The sequence below is a fragment of the Pezoporus wallicus genome, unplaced genomic scaffold, assembly GCF_028554395.1.
Source record: "Pezoporus wallicus isolate ANWC-B61680 ecotype Strahan unplaced genomic scaffold, APGP_CSIRO_Pwel_v1 contig_7178, whole genome shotgun sequence".
Classification (NCBI taxonomy): Eukaryota; Metazoa; Chordata; class Aves; order Psittaciformes; family Psittacidae; genus Pezoporus; species Pezoporus wallicus.
Genome location: NW_026636884.1, coordinates 1400201 through 1416859, shown reverse-complemented (window position 1 = coordinate 1416859; position 16659 = coordinate 1400201). Strand labels below are relative to the sequence as shown.

Below are 16659 nucleotides of genomic sequence, written 5' to 3'. Positions count from 1 at the left end.
AAGGCTGCTGTACTTCTTCATTTTGGAATTTAATTGATGCTGGATACTAATGAGTTTTTGTGTAAATCCTTCATCCCTGTATGACCAAAGAAAACAGCAAAATCAAATTGATCATCTTGGACCTGATGTGTTACTGTAGTGAGTACCTCTTGTTTTATCCTGTTAGGATGCATCTGTTCAGTAGGAGGATCCCAGCTGTGCTCCTGAGACTAAAGATAAAGTTATATAGTGACAGGATAAATTCCAAAAGGATCAAGTGCACTGTACAGTAACCCTTGTTTGTTGTCTATGTTCTAATAATAATAACTGTTTTCATGAAGTATCAACATAAAATCAGTAGCAGGGAGGCATGGTTTTATGCGAAACCACATTCTTTTAAGAAACCTGTTTTTATTTCTGTAGGATTGATCTTGGTCAGTCTGATGAGGAAAAGAGAGGGAAAGCAGGGACCAATTTTACTATTTTGAGATTACTGCTTTTCTCTATTGTTAAATAATTCTTTGTTGCTAAGACTACATTGTGGCACAGGCTTCCTGCACTTACATAAAGAAGGTGCCATGACTACAGCTAAATGAAAATGTAGATGTAAATACCATGTCAGACAGTGAAAGAATAAGGTATATTTTTGAGTTTCCTGGCTCTGAAAATGAAATATATTGGCAGATTTATTGTGTAGAAATCATATGTGTTTATTTTTGTAGAGCACAAAACAGCAACACTTAATAATGATTTTATATGAGCTTGGGCCAGCAGGTAAAGGGAAAAAATAGGGGTTGATATTTCTGTTTCCTATAAAAAAGAGGGAGCAGCTACATATGAACTGTACTTTAAAAACGGCATGTTTGGAAAGCCAGAATAAAACAGAACATTTGACTATAGATCAGAACCATGCTAAGCTTTTTGAAGTTTGATGGTCAATGTAGAGCTTAAGTGATAATGCTAGTCATCAAGGCAGTAAACTTGAAAAAGGTACTGATTACAACAGCAATTTTGTCTGTCTCAGACATTGAGTCTTGCACCATATTCTCTGAATGACACTTTTCCTTCAAAGTGAAGTCTTTCCAGTCCCCAAGGATTATTTCTGCTTTACAACTCTTCATAAGCAGAAGCGGTGCGCTCTGGCACAGAAAACTTCTTGCACGAACACTCCTTGTGAACAGCTTGTCTTTAAAGAGAAGGGCTTTCCTTATGTCATTTTTAGTTTTTCCAGCCAGAGTGCTTTTGTGCTATTAATTGTTCAGTACATACAGGAAGCCAGTTTGCTGTCCAACATCCCAGTCTTGCAGAACTGTTTTGCAAAGAATTGAAATGAGGAATTTATGCTATGGCTTAATAATAGTAAACGCTACAGAATTTTCCCACAACCCAAACTAAATGACTTTTTTCCAGTAAGTGACAGAAAGGGATAGCATGCATCCAATTGCATGCTGCTATGTATACTTATCCAAGTTGTTTATTTTTAACATCACAATATTGGCCTGTAGCTAAGCATTTCACTTTGCAGATGGTAAAGATTTAGATATAAAAGTTAACAAGTATGGCATGAAGTAAATGACTACTTTCTACAATATTATTTTTTGAACAAATGTATTGACTTTCTTATTTTTCTATTAACCTTTCCATGGAGATTAAAACTAGTGCATACATGAAGAAATAATGGTAATAGTGCTTTAGGTAGCACAGGACAACTGAGAGTGACAATGGACAGGTTTAACCTTTTTTTTTTAAGTGTGCATTTACAGATACCCACATAGTCAGTGCTGTTAGGGGTACTTTGACTGTTAGCTCCTCCAGTGCATCTGTGTCATGGTTTAAGCCTAGCTGTAACTCAGAATCGCGCAGCCCTCTCTTGCTCCCCCCTCTTTCCTCCCCCCCAGCCCCCGGAGGGATGGGGAGGAGAATCGAAAGAATGTAGCTCCCAAGGGTTGAGGTAAGCACAGTGCAGTGACTAAGGTATAATACAAACCACTGCTGCTACCACCAATAATAATAATGATAAGGGAAATAACAAGGGAAGAGAATACAACCACTCACCACCCCCCGTCCGATAACCAGCCCTACCGAGCAGTGATCTAGCCCTTCCCGGTAACTGCCCCCAGTTTATATACTGAGCATGACGTGCTGTGGTATGGAATACCTCTTTGGCTAGTTTGGGTCAGGTGTCCTGTCTCTGCTTCCTCCCAGCTTTCCTTCCTCCCTGGCAGAGCATGAGACTCAGAAAGTCCTTGGTCAGACTAAACATGACTGAGCAGCAACTAAAAACATCAGTGTTGTCAGTGCTGTTCCCAGGCTGAAAGTCAAAAACATAGCACTGCACCAGCTACTGAGAAGGAGAAAAATGACTGCTACTGCTGAACCCACGACAATCTGTTACCATGTGCACTTTGTACCATAAAAATAATCCAGAGACTAGATTAAGTAAGAAATTTTGGAAAGTGGATTTCATAACTTCTTTATGTATATTTGGTTGTGTTTTATTGTCCCCTCTTGAAATTAAGTACTACAAAGTCATGTCATCTTTTTAAAAAGAAAATAAAATTGTACAAATAAAGAAGCTTTATAGTTCAGGCCTTTCTTAGAATCCCAGTTATGCTAAAAAGAATTGAAATTCCTTTTTCTATTGATTGACTAAATGACCAAAGTGAAAGGGCATTAAAACCTAATCCAACACATAACTACTTGCTTAACTTTAAGCTATTGTGTAGCCCCTTTTATTTCTGTGAGGATCTTAATGTACTTAGTTAAACATGTGCTTAAGTGATTTGAAAGATTACTGCCTATCTTCATCAAGGTTTTAATCTCTTCAATTCTGTACACACGTTTTGTTAGCAGGTACATGTTAAAAGTATTTACATGCAATTATGTAACCCGGTGACACAGGTGCAATAGCAGTTCTTAGAGGAATTCATTAACCTGCTGCCTTTGTTGTTTGCTAATTTGTGCTGGGGAAAGTTTCTTTGAGAACTGAGTTTTTCTGCAGGTATGAGAGTTCACATTCTCTTCATAAACTTCAAGTGAAAGATTACTCGAGCAATGCCAGATGAGAACTTAAGGAAAAGTTAACAAACATACTTTCTCTAAGTTTGGCTAGATGCACTTTGAGGGTATTATGGGATCAAAACAGTAATGTTAATGTTTGTGTAGGGTTCCCATATTTATGTCTGTAACTTTCCAGACATAAGGGTGTGGGTGTACATACGCATTCATAGCTCTGTACCGTACAGTTCGGAGTCTCTTCAAAGCATTATGAATGTGCTGGAGAGCAAGGGCAGAACATTTAGTGCGTCTTAGACATACTATGAAGATATTGAGCAACCATAAGAGGTCTGACTGAAGTAAAAAAAAACATTTGCACATATGTGTACAGTACAGTGTACAAAGGACTTTTTACGCCTAGCAACCTAATGGCAAAAGTTCTTAATTTCTACCCAGATAGGCAAGAAGGACAGATACAGGAAATCTTTAGATGCGTGCTCTAGAAAGCACTGTCCCATGTAGCTGCCAAGTTAGGTATTTTCTTCAATATGACAAAAAAGCTCCAAATATTTTCACAAACATGTGCAATTAATCTAATCTTGAGTGCAAAAAGTTTTTTCAACTAAGGTAGGATTCCACTTGAGGAGAATGTGGGTTTATATCTGCGGATCTTTCCTCAGACTCTCATGAGACAAAAAATAAATTCCCACCAGATGTGAAGTTATCTGGGATTACTTTCTTATTTCCCTGCATGTTTTTATTTTAAATACAAGCAATATAATTGCATTTTTTGGCTATATGATAGCATTTTGACTCAAAAGATTTATTAAAAGTCTTTGCTACTGTACCAGTAGATGTAGCATGATAAAAATGACTGTCAGGATGCTGCTTTTTCATTCCCAAATTACTGAATTTGTCCTGATCCAGATTTTAAGGGAATCCTTGGCCATTCCTTCTTCGCTATTTATACATCACTTTACAATTGCATACCCATTTCATTTTGTGCACTTGGACTCTGCAATGGTTTGAAGGTTTTGATGGCTTAAACGCTTGTTTTGGTTGGGGTTTGTGTTTGTTTTTGTTTGGTGGGGGTTTTTTGGTGTTTTCAATTTCTTATCATTAACTTAAAAGTAGAAAACCTGATAGAATATCTGTCAGGATGCAGCAATTTGATACATTATATACTGGAAAGTTCAGATAGTTGTTTTTGTATTTTTTTTAAATAAAATCCTACAGTGCAATGTATAAAATAGAGCTTTTTATGAATTGGATATTAGTAAGGGTGAAAGGAAGAATGCTGAATACCTGTTCATTAGTTATAACGTTGAGGTTTAATAAAAGTGTTGGGTACTAAAGTAGGTGTGTTAAGCTTATGGTTATGACAGATCTAATGAGTGTTTCTCACAAAACCACTCATGTTGATAAAACTTTTGACATAAGTCACAGTCAGTCTGTATAATATAAAATATACAGAAATGCGTTTAGACATTTTTCTGAACCTGGAAAAATGGTTATTCCAGAAAAAATACTTCAGCATGTGAAGAAAATGACAGTTGAGCAGGTTCTTTTCAGCTCAGTACCTATTGTAACTATTTACATCTTTAATGCGTAGAATGATACACAACGTGATATTTTTGAGATCTGTGTGTTCACCAAGATATTCTCAGTATCTCTAATAACTATGTTGTATTGTGCATCTGGCTTTGGATGTGCTGTTGAAACACAAATAACCTATGGGAAGACACCACAAGAGAAGTATAAACAGTGATTATTATATTCTATATTGCATAATGTTTAAATGCAACAGGAGTTACTGTTGGTGTGAGATGTTCTTGGCCAGTAGCATCCACATTCTGAGGCGATTATTATTTTTTTTCAAAGAACTGGATTTCCACTGGTGCTCCAAATTAGTGGGAGCTTTTAAAAACAAAGTCAAATTCTGCCTCAGGTCTGAGCTTTGTAGGACTTGCATGTGTATGTCAGAAGGTGGATTTAAGACCTGTGCACTCTGCATTTATCATGTGTAAAGGGACCAGTATTGGAAAAGAGCAGTAATGACATGTGGAGTAGAATACAGGAGGAGAATTTTTGCAAAATCTATGTGCAGTGTGATTATAGATGCTGTCCATATTCACTAGTGTAGTATCAAAGCAACAAGAATCCTTTTTTGTTCTTGCTACTATAGGAATTGCTTGTGAACCAGCCAAATCTACTTGCACATCCAAAATCATTACTTTAGCTTCAAAATATCTGCAGCTGTTGGGATACCAACAATATGAGATATTATAAATATTACATGTCACTGGGTAGTTCAATGATTAGAAAATTGCTTTAATAATAAAAAATCACTTTATTCTGTGTCACTTGCTATCAATTCCTATGTCCATCCCACCTTTTCTGGCTAGGCAGCACCTCACAGACATCTTCAGTTTATTTCTACTGTGCTCTGACACAGTAGGTAAAGACTAGACTGATTTCTGGTAAGGGGCTGAGACACAGACCTACAGCAGCCAAATTACAGGCAGTCTGTTGTAGAGTGAGTTTGGCCTCATGTCTAGAGCCACGATGCAAATTTTTTTCTCCTTTAATTTTTCTTTTCCTGTTGCTGTTTGCATCCTTCTTGTAAATGCTGTAGTAAGAAGGAATGTGCCAAGTCATGCTCTGGCCTGATCAGAAGGGTAAAGGAAGTTGGGAATGCGGGCTAGATATTTCCATGTATTGTCACTCACTGGATCCCCAAAATAGACTACTAATATTTTTGGCTGATGACTAATATTTTGCAGTAATCTGTTCTGTTACCTCCATTTTATGCTTGAAGAAAATGTGATTGACTCGTGATTTTGCACAAATGTCATTTAACCCAAATGTCCTTGTTTCTGATCCTTGCGGAATAAACAGGTAAGTCAGAAAGACAGCAGCACTAACATAACCTGGTTTTAAGTTATTAGTAAGGAGCAGAGTAGTAGCTGACTGGTTGCTGTTTTATGCTGCTTTTGTGCCAAACGCCAGTAAACATCATTGTTTTAGGAGCTCTGCAAAATTAAGTTGTACAGCTTCTAGTTACTGTACCTATAACTGATTTGGCAGCTCAGCTGCCACTAGAAACTTAATCATTCATTAGCATTTCATGAGCCTTTAGACAATATCCCTATCTGTCAGTTCCGTTCTTTCGTTGACAATAGTGTTAATGATTTAAAATATTCAGCAGTGTAACCAGACAATGTCAGCTAAAATGGAAAATGCTGCATTTGCATTCCTGATGTCATGCAAAGCCAGTTCAACAGACCCTGAGCTTAAGTCAGAGAAGCATTTTAATCCTTTATGTGGTGAGTGGTGAGAACTTCTGTAATAGCCCATGAAGAAAACAAGACATGGAACTTCACAGAACAGTAAGAAATGTTATTCAGAGGAGGGGGAATGATCTAAAATATATTTTAATTTCATAGAGTATCCTTATACTTAACTGTAATGTGAGAGATTGTGAAACAGTGGTGCATAGAACACATCCAGTACATTTTGCTATTTATGGTATTCATTCCTATGCCTCCACCCCTTTTTAAAAATGTATGTCCCTGGGCAGTATGACAGAATGATTTCAAGTAGAATTGTGAAGATTCAGATGGTGTACCAATTAAGTTGTTACTGCAGCAAAAATAGTTTTCTTCAGCTATCATCCTTCAAAATAATTTAGGTATTTTACATGGTATCAGTTACAAAGCTGGATCTATGTCTGGATGCATATCAGACATCTAAATTGAAATGCTTGTAGATGTCATAAATCTTAACATCCATAATAATGTAAAATATAGATCAGTAGATTTCCAAGCAAATCTGACTATTGGAGACGTACCTAGCCATCATCTGTTCCAAAATTCTCTCCTTTAAATGAAACGTAGTAGAGCTGACACAGCATTTCTACATTGCCTTCCTATCATGCTTCATTGGTAATCTAAAGAGAGCATATATTGACAGAGTTCAGTGAGGGAAAACTCAGTCAGTGGCAGTTATGAAGAGATGTGTTGCATTACAGCACAAGAGCATGTTGTCTGGAGATGGCTGTCTCTGGCTTATGTGGAAATGCACACAGAGTGTATTGTAATTATCTTGTGTAGAAGGAGGAGGGAATGTTGCCTCCACACACACTGGCTCTTTAGTGTTTAGATGGAACTTGGTGCGGCTTGAGGGAATTTTCTTTGTTGTTTACTGAAATCTGTTCAACTATTTATCTAAACAGGAATATTATGGGTGAATCTTAAATTAGTAAAAGTGATAATGATGCATTATAATGATGAACTGCAAGAAAGAAAGTATAAAAATAAGTAGAAATATAAACAGATTCTGTATAGGTGGTTTTAGGGTGTTTTGGTTTTCTTTCTTTTTTTGACTTTGCTGTTAACTCCTCCTTGTGATTACCATCAGAGATAATAAGTTCTTACATTCTCCCACAGATCCTTCCACATGGTGGATCATCTTCCAATGTGAATGGCGTACCTGAATCACTCCATTGCCAGAGTCCCGAAGGTAGAACAGCAATAGTTGCTAACAACTGCATAAATTTTGTTGTAGGTGACAGTTGGGTTAGCAGTTTTACACGGTTTCTGATGACTCCAGATAATGTTTTGTTCTGAGATGTTTGATAACTTGTTGACAACCTTATCTTTGAAAAATTGTGATCACGTTTTCTGTATCAAGGCAGAAAAGCTAGGAAATATTATTTCTTTCTTTTTATGTCAAGTAGTAGCATATTAGTGGACCTTGCTCTTCAACAGTCACTATTAGGAATTTGAGTGATTTTGAACATTACCTGCATAGTATCACAGGAAATGTCTTTGTGGCTGGATTGTAAGTGGAGCCCTGCTCAGAACAGCACATTGTACTTCAGGTAGAACCTGAAGGAGGTGATCCTGCCACTTTACTCTGCTCTTGTGAGACCTCACCTGGAGTACTGTGTGCAGTTCTGATGTCCTCAACATAAAAAGGACATGGAACTGTTGGAACAAGTCTAGAGGAGGACCACGAGGATGATCAGGGGACTGGAGCACCTCCCGTATGAAGACAGGCTGAGAAAGTTGGGGCTGTTCAGCCTGGAGAAGAGAAGGCTGCGTGGAGACCTCATAGCAGCCTTCCAGTATCTGAAGGGGGCCTATAGGGATGCTGGAGAGGAACTCTTCATTAGAGACTGTAGTGACAGAACAAAGCGTAAAGGGTTAAAACTTAAACAGGGGAAGTTTAGATTGGATATAAGGAGGGAATTCTTTCCTGTTAGGGTGCTGAGGCACTGGAATGGGTTGCCCAGGGAGGTTGTGAATGCTCCATCCCTGGCAGTGTTCAAGACCAGGTTGAACGAGGACTTGGGTGATATGATTTAGCGTGAGGTGTCCCTGGCCATGGCAGGGGGGTTGGAACTTGATGATCTTAAGGTGCTTTCCAACCCTAACTATTCTATGATTCTATTCTAACCACTAGCCCATAAACTGACCTTAGCTAAACTTAAGCTTTCATTCCTTACCTCTTTAAAGCAATGTTATATTTTTTATTCTTTTTAAATTTAGTTTTAGAGGTTTTTTTTAAATTTAAAAATACTGAAATAAGCTGCTGTCAAGCTTATTTGCATTTTAGATGTTTCAGCAGCAGCCAAGGGAACCTGAAGGAATTCAGCAGATAAAACTTTTGGGTTTTTTTCATGCATTGTAGAGGAGCCTTATTTCTATTTTTGCTTTGAGTATGCAAAAAGAGCTCAGTAAATATTGAGACTAAGGACTTCTAATGACATTTATTACATTTAGAATACGTCCAAACAAAAACATAGTAAGGTTTGTTTTGTGCATTAAAAGGTCAAACAACTGATTAGTCTTGTCTTGTTCTTTCTTATATTTGAGATAAAAACAAGGGAATAAGCTCTGAAGAAAACATCTTTAAGTTTTGTTTTGCATTTGTGACTGTTCTGTATCTGTGGAACCCATTGGGGATATATTACATCCTGCTGACACTTCAGCTTGCACTGGTGACCTTTCTTTTTTGCAGGTGTGAATGGAAACAAGTGCTCAGGGTCATCTACCATTCTTGAGAAGTATAAAGTGGGGAAGGTAATTGGTGATGGCAATTTCGCTGTTGTAAAGGAGTGCATAGAAAGGTGAGCAGGAAAACTGTTCAGTACTGCTGTTTATTTTACTGGATAAAGCCCATCCTATTTTCGTAGAAAATGTGATGAGATAAAATCAAAGAGCAGTTGCAAAGTTATGCCTTTAATAATTTATAATATATATAATATAGATAATTTATATATAACGTATCATATATAATATATGAGGCATAACTTTGATAAGTTATGTTTCTTAAAATTCAGGAGAGCTAGGCATATCAAACCACACAGCTTCCCATGTATTATATTATTCCAGCAAAGGGATACAAGAGCAGCAGAGGAAGATGGCTTTTTATTCCCAAAACTAAAGGGGTTATCTAATGGAGGCTCTTAAAGAAATCCCACAGGTCTTTAAGAAATCCCCTCACACCATAGACTGTTGTGGATGTCAGGAAATTGTATGTGGCACCTAAACAGTCTTTGAGAGACCTCCCTTCTGCCTCAGCAATTCTGCTGCTGTGGTATCCCTACTGCCTGCCATTTAAATGATTTTTTCACAGCTTTCAGTGTACTGTGGGCAAGGTATTCTTAAAGGCATGGAGTAGGTGGCTGTGCTACTGACTCCCTTGTGCTTGCTTCTTCTTTGAGGTAGTGCTGTGAGACTGAAATAGTCTTGTGCCTGATTTTTCATCATGCAGACAGGAGTCCTTTACAGACCTGTGCTGTGTTACTGCACTTCCTCTGCAAGCTTTGTGTCACACTTTGCTGCTAGTGCAAACATAACCGATGAATTGACTGTCACTTTCTCAGTGTATTTTTTAGAATCACTTTGTGCTGTCTCCATCAATCTGAGTGTTATGTCAGCTTCTTAAATATTATGAGGAATCTCCAACCTGTATGCTAATATTGGGCAAATTCAGCAAATATCTGTAAAAGCCATAAAAGTTAGAGACAGTTCCTATTATTTGATCTCATCTGCTGGTTTTATTTAAATAAAAAGAAAGGTAATTATGAATGGAAACATCTCATTCCAGTCCTAGCAGAGATAAATACTTTTGTTGAGTCATCCAAATGGGCCAGAAGCATTGGGCTGAGGCTGATCCAGAGGCCTCTTCTCTGGCCATTGTTGCTTTTTCCTCCAGAGAATTGTTTATTCACACTGTATCTGGATTGTTTTTCTCCATTACTGAAAATAATATTGGCAGGTAGTATGTAACACAATGTCTAATACACCCTTCTGATTTATAGCAACACATGACAATTGCTATTTTTAATACTTTTTTGAGAAAGTGATGTGCAATCATGCAAAGGTTATAGAGTAACGAATAAGACTGCAGTGGCAACTCCTAGAGATACTAGTTGAGTACAGTGCTGATAAAGAAAAAAAATGGCTAAATATGATCTTGAAATGCTACAGTTACTGCTGAAAACAGTTCCTGTTGCATATGAACATTTAAGGTAATGCTTCTCATAAGTGTTAACATCTAGACATGAAGGTCTTGATTTTTAATTTAATTTTTTTTTTTTTTACATGTTATACCTACAAACTCTGGTCCCTGACAAGCATTACCACAGTGAGCAGTGTAAATGTTCTCACTAGCATTGCTACCCTCAGGTGATGCCATGCCAACCCTTGGCTTGCCTACTGCAATCCTGTTGCTATTCCTTTCTCATCGATTCTAGTTTAAAGCTCTTTCTCAATCAGCCCCACCATCTTACACCAGCAAAAGATGTATTTTCCCCTTTGGGTCAGGTAGATCGTCAGGCCCCAGCATACCTTGTCTTCTGAAGGGTCTTCCATGGTTTAAAACCCCAAAGTTTTGGCGCAGGCACCAAATGAATTGATGCTTCACAGTGTTTTCCCATGTACCCTGAAACTGGCCACAGATCCTTTCTTATCTGTAGACTGAGCAATATTTATGAAAGATAACAGGCTAAAAGAATAAGATAATGTAATTTTTTTTTTTCAGGAATATTGACTGTGCTTTTTGAAAATCACTTAAATTCTGCTGAAAATAGGACAAAGGCTGCTAAGTCAATTGGGTTTCAAAACCTCGTCTTGTGAACTAGAGAAACAACCTTCCAAATTTTTTTTTTTAATTTTTAAAGAAAAAAGCAAAATTAAACTTAAAAAATCTAGTTTAGTATGTGATCTAATCTCTATATTTAGTGAAGCATTATTATGTGAATTTTATACAAAATAAATACACAGCAGTCGTTGCTAAGAATAATGATGAGAGGCAATGCCAACTATAAATGCTTATTTTTCAATTTTTATTTATTATTATTTCTAGTACTGGTGTGCTTGGAAGCCTTAGTTGTGGAGCCAGCCTATTATATCATCTGTTCAACAAAAAGAATAAGAAGGTCTCTTTTGTAAAGGGTGCCTATATGTCGTATGTACAGACACGAGCCAACAGATGGACACTGACAGCTAGACATAAGAATACCAGAAACCTGTCAGACAATACTGGTGTATGATAGGCAGTAGTATTAGCTCACAAATTTTGTGGATGTTATCCAGGGTTTTTTCTTAGCTTCTATAATGAAGAACATTTGCAAGAGGGATTTGAAATTGGTTGATGAATTGGCTTAGAAAATGTTAACCTCTCTTTCGACACAGCGTAAGTGCTGGAAGTTTATTAAGTGGGTTTTGCTGATCAGTTGTTTTCAGGCTTTGAGATAATGCACCTAATTTAGTATAATGCATAAATTGTGATTCTGAATTACACACTGTGTTCATACTAGATTTTACATCAGGTCCATAACATGCGAGGATGGCATTTCACAGGTAGCATTTCACAGATAGCATTTAGATAACACTTCTATCTAAAAACCAGATCAGGTTGTAACTATGACAACCTCACAGATACAGCTGCACTTTCAGAGCTGAGATTCTCTGCTGCATTTTTTCAATAATGGATAAGTCAAATATGAGACATTAATTCAGTTATTTTTTTCTTTGTAAGTTACTATTTTTGAGTAGTGTATCTAATGCCAAATGTATAGTGAAAAATAACCTGGGAGTTTAAGAACATGCCTGACATTTGCTTTTCTAACTGCCTCCAGTGTTTTTTACCATAGATGCTAGTGGTGTTGTGATGCACACTGAAGTCTAGTTACTGACACAACAGAAAACAGTAGCAACAGCAGTTTATGGCATTTTCTTGTTATTTTTTATTATCATTAATATAAATAGTGTCTTTTTGTTGTTGTTTTGTTTTTAAAAAAATAATAATTTGTGGGGTTTTTCTCTCATTTTCTCCCCTTCTGGAGAAATGTAGAATATTTTTATTGCTTAGATTGATGAAAGGCAAAGAGCTCCTTTCTGTGACAGTATTTACTGAAAACAATCCTTTTTACTTTGTAGATAACCACCCTCTTAAATGCCATGGGACTTTAGAGGACTGTTATAGAACTCCATAGAATACTTTAAAAATAAAGAAAGAATGAAATCGAAAAGATCAAAATAAGTGCCTAGTAAATTTTGTGGGATTTTAGACTAGTCTGTAATAAACTATGGGGTTTTAGCTCTGCTGGATCCTATTGAATTTTTATGCTAGGGTATCAATCTTTCTTCTGCTCACTTTCACATAAATGTGTATGATTTCATCTTTAAAGCCTACCAGTTGAACAAAGGTAAGTGGAAGGCTCAAGTCAAATTTTGCATCTTGCATTACAGAAGTGACAGAGAGTTGTGCCAGGTCACAGAAGAATGAATTGCAGCTGGAGCCTGGGATTTATACAAAAAGTGAGCTGGGCTATGGTAGTCAGGGAAACAGCAGGCACAGATGCTGCTGAGAAAACAAATCAGGTCCTTTCTGTGAATTCTCTGTCAGCAACCTCCATGAGTCAAGGCATTCTCTATATTCTTACAGATAATGCCACAATTTGTTGATGAGTTTCTAATTAATGGTTCCCATGTTTTTCTTGCTAGATCCACAGGAAAGGAGTTTGCACTGAAGATCATAGACAAGGCTAAATGCTGTGGAAAGGTAGAGTACAACAATTTGCATTTATAAGAAAAATAGCAGAAGCAGCACTAGCAGCTGCTCATTAGTCATCAATGGTGGGGGTGTTTGCATTTCTGACTGTTTTCAGGATATCTGTTTAACAGAATGATAGAGTATCCAAGAAGTAAGTAATAAAAGTAGTGAGCGTTGTCTACTAGATAATAGAGTAAAAACCAAATTGATGTCTATTTTGTGGGACTAACAAAGGAAATGCTAGTATATGTTCAGAATGCATTACATTTTGATCTTAAAATATTAGGGAGGAAATTTGCAGCTGTATGTGTGTTTATATAAGTCCTGTCCCTCTCTGCCTCTTATTTCTGTCTATGCTCCTTTTATACGCAGAACATGGACTTGGAAAGAAATTTGCACAACGGTTTATTTCTGTTTATGAAGTTTCACCATCCTATACAGCCAAGATCTCTTAAAAGAAGTTCCTTAAATTTTCTTTTTAATTCATGCTCAAAACAAAAAGTCCAAAATTTTTTGCCTAGCAGAACAGCATGTTACATAATTGAAATAAATATCTGGGTGTGTCAGACAACACCTTTACCTTCCTCCCAAGTACACAGATTATTAAAAAAGGAAGAAAAGAGCTCAACCTACAGCCATGAATTTAGACTAAATGTTGGAATAGATAACAAATGAAGTACTTCTATTTTCACTGCATTGCAATGCCTTAAAAACAAAGTACTCTTACAAATCAAATGGATTTATTTTTTGTTTAGTGTTAGCTAGAAGAACACTGAGGGCACAGTATTAATTAGCAGTCAAATGCTGGATTAAAGTCTCTTTAAGAGTAGTGAATATGCCAGTCAAAGATAACTGAGAATGTGGACTTTTTGATGCAAATACTATATTTTTTTAATGATTGCACTGGAATGATTCTGGAGGTAACTTTGCAGCTAGGCCAGGGTTTTAATTTAAAGGTACCCTTTTTGTCATTTATATAGCACAATTCAGAGCTCCAAATACTGAATGTGACCTTGTAGGAAGATGTAGTGAGTCTGTATGACATTCTTTGTATGGTAATGAGCTGTATAATACTGTACACTAATGTACTACCTGCTGTGATGACTTGCTTTAAGTAGAGGTTCTCAAACAAATGTTTTATCTATGCAGATTTTAAATTGTGTATTAGGTGCTAGGAGATCAGTGTTTCTGTTTCCCCATCACTTTGTCTCATATTCTCTAGGTTTATTTGAGGGGATATTTAGAAGGGAACCTTAAAAACGTATAACCACAAGAAAAAGTGCTAGAATTACTGTTTTTAGATTAAAATGTTGTCCTTTGGCTGTGGGAAGGGGAACGCAGTGTGTTTCACTGAAAAAGAAAACTTCTGGGTGATTTGTACAGCTTGCAACTTTAAATGGCTTTTATTACTTGTCTGAGTCAGCTGCTTAGGTATCATAAATTGGGATGGCCCAGAGAGAGACAGTCCATTTTATATAACATATTTGAGACAGATTTTCTATTTATATTTCTCACTCCTTTAAAACAAGCAAATAAAAAATATCAACCCCATGGATGCATACTTGCCTGTTTTGAAAGGACCTGTGTCTGTAGCTACATACAGATCTATGTGTATGTGTAAGCACAAGACTGTTGTCAAGAAGATGTTGATACCTGCCTGGTAGGCGGCAGAACTGTCCTGGAAGAGTTCCAACAAAGAAAATAACTAAACTTTGCTACAGCTTATTCCTCCCTCACTCCGTTTCATGTGCCAACATAAGCCCTGTCTTAAAAACACCCATCTGGCCCATGTATGCATGATTTGTATGTTGCTCACTGCTCTTTAGCAGTTTATCTTCAATGTTCTAAAAGTTTAATCCAGTTGATGAATGTATTTTCCAGAAGTGGCTTAAGTGTTAATTATACAATAAATTATCTGTAATTAAATTGTATTAATGTAGACTGAAATCTATATTGCACTATCCAGGAGGACGTTATAAAAAGTTTGAGAATTACTATTTTTTTTTTTTTACCTGACAAAATACAGCAAAAACAGTGAGGTGGTTGAAAATAACTAACTAGATACTAGTATTTTGAGGACAGGTATTAAAACAGTAGGTCAGAAACATTTTGGAGCCATTAAAAAAATAGCTTATTTTAAACAAACATTACTTATTCCTGAGTTTTATTTAAAATGATTAACAATTGAGTCCAGTGAAACCAAGAAAGTGCAGGTAAAGCTGTTGTGCCTTAGTCGTAATAAATTTGTTTTCTGTTCTTTAGGTAGATAAAACTGTAATAAGATTCTGGGTCTTGCTTGTACTGTTAATGCTAGTTTTGAATTTACAGGCTTCCATCCATAAAGCTTAGTATGCTGTGGCTGTTCACTTCTGTCTGTTGATGAGATTCAGCACTGTGTTTAACAAAATTGCTTCATGTTTGTTTGTTGTTTTTTTTTTCTCCAGAGCACTTTGCTTGGAGCAGACATGTATTTGTTCAAAATGACAGTCGATGCTCTTTCAAACTGAATTTCAAAGGTGTGACTGTTTAACCCCTATATGCCGCACCATACTCTCACAAAATGAGATGCACACATGGCATGTGGTTTCTGAGTTACATAGCCACATAAAGCTTTGGCAAAAACCCAATGCATCTATAAATAATAGATCTGGAACTAGAAGGTGAAGTAGCATAAGATCTTCAATCACTGCCTATGCACAGTTGATCATACCTACTTGTAGTGCTCTGCTCACAAATGCATGAAGTGCATGCTTACTAATCAGTGCATTACACATGAATAAGTGCCAAGTCCAGTGCCGTGATTTGTTATCTGCCAAAGTGTGAGGAAACTTGTTTTATGCAAGCATTGCTACTTATTTTGCAGTGAACCTAAATACAATATCTGTATTCCAATACACACATATTATAAAATATGTATTCCAATATAAAAGAAAATGCAAACTGTTCTTCACATGAGCGGAGTATGTGCTTTTCTTCGTTCTTCAGTGTTAACCAAGCTAAGATATTCTAGAAAACAAAATATTCTGAAACTAATTTGTTCTTGAAACCCATAGCTTCCTCAGAACTATAGCAAAGGGGAAATTAAACTCAGTCGGTGCTATTAATCTGTTGGAGCCACAATGACTTAACTGAGCCATTACATATTTTGCAGATTGTAAATCTGAACATACACATAAAATGAATGGAAATCTGTAACCAAAGCAGTTACATTTTTTCTGTATATAATCCACAACTTTTTAAAAAAAAATAAAGTTCTTGAAAATAAATCCTAGATAATCTGTCATGAGTAACCTACACTTAATGAGACGAGAAGGCTAGAGAGGCTCAAGAGCATGTAAATTGTTGATGGGGGATGTCAGGTCACAATGATCCAGCTTGGGAGAGAGGGGATTCTGAACTTTATTTCACCCCATAATATCCACATAAGAATATAATCTGCATTTCCTGAATTGATGTCATGTTCTGGGATATGTATGTGAAATATGGTAAATTAAATCTGTTCAATGATGAAGTACCATTGAGCTAAAATAAAAGTTAAAATCCAGCATCTGACAATAACTGTCTGCTATATAAATTAAACAGCAAAAAGGGTGCTCACTGTTCAAGGGATCAGCA

At 36.6% G+C, this 16659-nt stretch overlaps 1 protein-coding gene across 6 annotated transcripts in view; it reads left to right on the top strand.

Moving 5' to 3' along the window:
• The window catches only part of DCLK2 (doublecortin like kinase 2), an 87424-nt gene that overhangs the window by 54277 nt on the left and 16488 nt on the right, over positions 1 to 16659 (top strand). For all 6 annotated transcript variants that reach the window (XR_008971307.1, XR_008971306.1, XM_057402040.1 and 3 more), the window contains 3 exons: positions 7425 to 7497; positions 9001 to 9109; positions 12996 to 13053. Coding sequence is in view for 4 of the 6 variants with exons in the window: in XM_057402040.1 (XP_057258023.1) it covers positions 7425 to 7497; positions 9001 to 9109; positions 12996 to 13053 (240 nt within the window). In the remaining 2 variants the exon portion in view is untranslated. The remainder of the gene's footprint in view (positions 1 to 7424; positions 7498 to 9000; positions 9110 to 12995; positions 13054 to 16659) is intronic.